General features: G+C 40.4%; 1 protein-coding gene across 1 annotated transcript in view; it reads left to right on the top strand.

Moving 5' to 3' along the window:
- The first annotated feature begins 2,447 nt into the window (after positions 1–2,447).
- The window catches only part of ubac2 (UBA domain containing 2), a 227,214-nt gene continuing 224,007 nt past the window's right edge, over positions 2,448–5,654 (top strand). Inside the window, exons 1-2 of the mRNA XM_043692678.1 lie at positions 2,448–2,512; positions 3,410–3,444. Coding sequence (XP_043548613.1) covers positions 2,448–2,512; positions 3,410–3,444 — 100 coding nt within the window. The remainder of the gene's footprint in view (positions 2,513–3,409; positions 3,445–5,654) is intronic.

Raw genomic sequence — 5,654 nt, 5'->3', positions numbered from 1 at the left:
ATATGTGTTTCAGTTTCTGGTCAGGATTAACCTCCAAGCTGTTGATTGTGCAGGATTCAGTGATGGTAGTGCCATGAAATGGGAAGGCATTATGGTTAGATTCTTCCTTGTTGGAGATGGTCACTGACATTTGTGTGGTGCAAATGTTACTTGTCATGTTTCAGGTTAAACTTGGACAATGTCCAAGTCTTGACTGAAAATGAAAAATGCTGGAGATCACAACTGATCAGGCAGCATCCATGGAGACCAAGCAAGCTATTCAGTCAATCAAGCTGAATTGACTGAAGACTCGTGTCTGTGATGCTGGGGACCTCAGGAAGATGCCAAGGTGAATCATCCATTCAGTAATTCTAGCTGAAGGTTTCTGTGAATGCTTCAGCCTTATCTTTTCCATTGATGTGCTGGACTCTGTCATCTTGAAGGATGGGGATATTTGTGGACCCTCCTCCTTCAGTTGTTTAATTGCCCACTACTATTCATGACTGGATGTGGCAGGACTGCAGAGCTTAGATCAGATCCATTGGTTGCAGGGTCACTTAGTTCTGTCTATCACTAACTGCTTACACTGTTTGGGATACAAGTAGTCTGGTTTGGTAGCTTCACTAGGTTCAGACCTCATTTTCAGGTATGCCTAGTGCTGCTCCTGGCACACCCTCCTGTGCTTTCCATTGAATCAGAGTTGATACCTGGCTTGATGGTAATGGTTGAATAAAGGATATACCAAGGTTGCAGATTGTGTTGGAGTGCAATTGTGCTGCCGTTGATGGTCCACAGCATCTCATAGATGCCCAGTCTTGAATTGTTAGATCAAAGTTCAAAGGCTGTCCAATTTAGTACAGCGAGAGTATGATACAACACGATGGAGAGTATTCATTGAATCCCTACAGTGTGGAAGCACCTGGTCCATCGAGTCCACATTGCTCAATCCGAAGAGCATCCCACCCAGACCCAACCCCCCCCCCCCCCTTTCCTGTCTCTATAACCTTGTATTTCCCAAACCCAATCCACCTAAGCTGCACACGTTTGGATTGTGGAAGGAAACCGGAGCACCTGAAGAAACCCACATGGACATGGGGAGAGTGGGCAAACTCCACACAGACAGGTGCCTGAACATGGAATTGAACCCAGGTATCCTGGCACTGTGAAGCAGCAGCGCTAACCACTGAGCCACCATGTCACCCTATTCTCAATGTGACAGCAGGACTTCATCTCCACAGGAACTGTGCTGTGGTCAACTTCACGGACAGATGCATCTGCAGCCAGCAGGTTGGTAAGGATGAGGTCAAGTATGTTTTTCCCTCTGTTAGTTCCCTTACCTTCTATGCAGTCTCGCAGCAATGTCCTTTAGGACACAACTAGCTCAATCTGGAGAGCTGCAACCAAGATGTCCTCAGTGCTCATTGAAATCGCCCACCCAGAGTTCATTCTGCATCCTTGCCAACCTCAGTTCTTCCTCCAAGTGTTGTTCAACATGGAGAAGCACAGAGTCACCAGCTGAGGGCGCATTGTATGTAGTAATCTGCTGGAGGTTTCCTTGCCCATGTTTAACCTGATGCCTGAGACTTCATGAGGTCCTATGTCAATATTGAGTACTGCCAATGCAACTCCCTCCTGAGTGAATACTACTGTGCGCCCACCTCTGCTGGGCCATACTCAGGGATGCTGTTCATTTGTCTGGGACATTGTCTGAAAGGTACGATTCCATGAGTATGATTTTGTTACACTGTAAGGTATCCTCAATGTGAAGGTGGGACTTTGCCTCCCCAAAGACTGTGCGGTGGTCTCTGTTACCAATACTGTAATTGTTGACAACAACATTAGACTGACCACCTGTTTGACTAGCCTGTGAGACAGCTCTCCCAATTTTGGAATTAACTTGCAGATATTCGTAAGATTGTAATGGTTGAGTGCGGGAACATATGGACATTCTGAAGTCTTTCTTTAAAAGAGGTCATTGGAAGTTACTGTGGCCGTTGGAGATCAGTTTTAACAAGGTTTCCTGGAAATAATGGGAGTAGTTATAACTTCTTGCCTTGCTATAGATTCTGCTGGAATGATTGCCTTAAAGAAGTGTTTGTTTTCGCTGGGTCATACAGTGGAAAGCATGCCACGAACAAGCTGCCTGCCTGATCTATAACATTTTGTAAAGAAAACCCTCTACATCACTTCGCAGTGAAACTTATTTGCTCTTTTGAAAGAGTAGGCAAAAGTGAAGACTGCAGATGTTGGAGATTAGAGTTGAGAGTGAGGTGCTGGAAAAGCACGACCCATCAGGCAGCATCCGAGGAGCAGGAGAATCAATGTTACGGGCATAAGCCCTTTCCTGATGATGGGCTTATGCCTGAAATGTCGATTCTCCTGCTCTTTGGATGCTGCCTGATCTGCTGTGCTTTTCCAGCACCAAAGTCTCGACTCTTTTGAAAGAGTGATTGATAAAACATCTCAAGATGATAATTCCTGAGCAAATTGTATTTACAAGGCTTCAGAGGTTACGTGATCATGTGCAAAAATAGTAGGACAATAGATTTTGGAACGTCGTATGTTTTATCCTTTTGTCTTCAAGAATAATCAATTGGCCAAAATGCTTTTTGTAACCTGAAAGCCAGTCTCTTCCGGCATTGATGTGCTTCTTTTTCCCCCTGTTTTCCTGAAGAGTGGGTGTGTTTGAGTCCATGTGTTTTGGGGATATTTATAAGAAAACATATTTAAACTTCTATATTAATGAATGAGCATGTTAACCAATTGTTGCAATCAAATAACTCTTGTTTTGATAATAAATCCCAAATTGTGCTTATTAGAAACCTGGTTGAATTTTTTTGTTTAAAACCTAATGTGGATAAGGTTTTTAATTTCTTTTCTTGGTGATGAGAAAGAGTATTTTTTAACTCAGTGGGACTCAAGTGACAGTGTGCTGCTCCAATCTCAGTCTTAACAACACATTTAGCAATTGAGATGATTTGACAATTTCTGTCCGCACATTCTGCTTAATCATGCTCAGAGTGATGTAAAGATCAGTAATGGGTCTGATTACAATTGATAAGATAAAACAGAATTTCTTCCAAATAAATTCAATAAAAAGAAACAACGCAAAAGACGAGTTCAGTTTCAGGATTTGCTATTGAGTCAAATTCTAATGAAGGTGAATAAGATAATTATGTCTGAGGTTGCATAACCTTCTCTTACAGCATCTCGGTTTCTTTCACCAATGATCTTAGATCCATTTTCCTCTTAGCAACAACCCTCCTGCCAATGGAAACAGCGTTTCCTTACTTATTCCACCAAGTCACTTAAGTTTGAACATCTCAGTTAAAATCTCACTCAACCTTTCGGTTCTAAGGAGAACCATCGCAGCTTCTCTAGTCTCTCAACTCAGCTGAAGTCCCTGGACTCTGGAACCACTCTGAATCAGCTCTTCAGATAGCTGCATTAAGTTACTAGAGCTAGGTATGTAGTTTTAAATATCATGAATGTAATTACCTTTTTAGTCTAATTTCTTATTCAGTAAAAAGTTCGTTAACAGAATTGTCGAGTTTTGTTAATGATTTGAGGATGGAAGTAGTTTACAATGTAAATAAATATTGCCATCTAGTGGATTGTGGGACTAACTGCAAAAAGAAAACATGCAATAACATGAGGGGTTCACAGACAAATTGTAAAAGATGTGAAACAAGAGGCTATTTGGGCCAACAGGCTTGTTAATTGTATAAATTGCATGTTTTGGAATTTTGAGCAACTTAGAACATAAACATAAAAATGTAATTTTTGGGACGTGAGTATCATCTGCCCATCCCAAATTACACTTAACTGAATGGCTTTCAATGACATTTTAGAGGGAAGTAAAACCACAATTCTGTGATCCTGGAAACATGAAAAGCCTACATCAGGTAAGAGCAGCAAACCTTTATCAACAGATATATGGTGGCATGGTGATGATCATTGCTGCCTCACAGCGTCAGGGACCTGGGTTCATTTCTAGCCTTGATGGCTGTTTGTGTGGAATATACATGTTCTCCCTGTGTCTGTGTGGGTTTCCATCAGATGCTCCAGTTTCCTCCCACAGTCCAAAAATGGGCAGATTAGGTGGATTGGCCATGCTAAATTGCCCTATAGTGTCACAGGGATGTGCAGGCTAAGTGGGTTAGTAAATGTGGGATTACAGGGCTACCTCTGGGTAGGAGACTCTTTGCAGGATCATTATGGACTGAATGGCCTCTTTCTACACTGAAAGGCTTCTATAATATTAATGAACCTGATGTGTTTTACAACAATGCATTAGTTTCACAGTCACCATTACTCATCATGATGACAATTTTTTTTGCTTAACTGATTATCACTAAATATTGCTGAATAAAGACAAATTTTATTAAAGTATTTCACCTTGATTTCTCAGAAGATGCAAAATATACCAAAGAAAAGTGAAAATAACATTTATATAAAGGAGAACTCTGCCTATTACACAAATGCAGAAATCACACCACACCATGTTACAGTTCAACAGGCTTATTTGAAATCACAAGCTTTCAGAATGCTGCTCCTTCGTTAGGATACTCCTGACTATAATCTGGTCTCGTGTGACTTTTGTCTTGGTTCACACAAATAGGCGATAGTGAATTTTAGTGCTTGTGTGATGCTCAGTATATAGGCCATTTATTCAAAGACTGGCAGATTACATCAAGCAACATAACCCTTTACTTGAATGAAACAAGCAAAGTTCTGACAGTACCCAATCAGCTCACACTTGCAAAACTCACAATACAATGTCTAACATTAGATGTGATTCTGCGACTGGACAGTTAATGCTGGATCATTCTGAGGGTCTGAAGAATTAAGCTGACAACTAATTTGGGATTATCAGTTGAGTTTGCAATGTGACGCACTTGTGTATATTGGAAGTTAAATATGTTAATACAAAGGGCCTCAGACATTGCAGACTTAAAAGAAATGTTTATACACTCAACTCAAGAATATTGGTGATAGCCATTCTCTGGTGGGCAATGCCTTGACCAATTAGAGTCAACCTGCCAGGTTTAAAATGTAACTAGAGTTTGGCAGTTAACTGTCAGTCAGCATTAACTGCTGCATTCTCCAGAGCAAATCTCTCACAATCTGAATCCACATGCAACCAATCACTGCTTGCCCCTCATAAAGTTTAACTGTGTGTTTTCCCTGAATTGAAATTTATTTATTATTGATATTAACAATTCTTGTGAATTGAGTGTATGGTGAAAATCTTTGAAAAATATGCCTTTTTAAAGCAGCACTCACCTTCTGACCTACCAAACATAAGAACTAGCAGAATGCAGTCAGGCCCATGAGGTTGCCCTTCCATTTAATATTATTGTGGCTGATCTCATCTTGGCCTTAACTCCACTTTCCTGCCCATTCTTGATAACTTTGCAAGTCATTACTATTTAAAATATGTCTATCTTCTCCTTATATTTACTCATGTCCGAGTATTCACCACAATCTGGGATAGTGAATTCCACAGATTCATGACAGATTCAAGCAATCACTCCTTGTCAGTGTTCTAAACCTATTTCCCCTTGTGCTAAAACTATTACCTTTTGTTCAATATTAAACAAATATTGATTATTGTTAATATAACTATTAGTGTTAGCCAAATATGTTTTTTTTGTATTCATCTCTGTAATAAT

Source organism: Chiloscyllium plagiosum, chromosome 6, assembly GCF_004010195.1.
Source record: "Chiloscyllium plagiosum isolate BGI_BamShark_2017 chromosome 6, ASM401019v2, whole genome shotgun sequence".
Lineage (NCBI taxonomy): Eukaryota > Metazoa > Chordata > Chondrichthyes > Orectolobiformes > Hemiscylliidae > Chiloscyllium > Chiloscyllium plagiosum.
The sequence above is the reverse complement of the archived record's forward strand: the minus strand, read 5'-3'. Positions and strand labels throughout refer to the sequence as shown.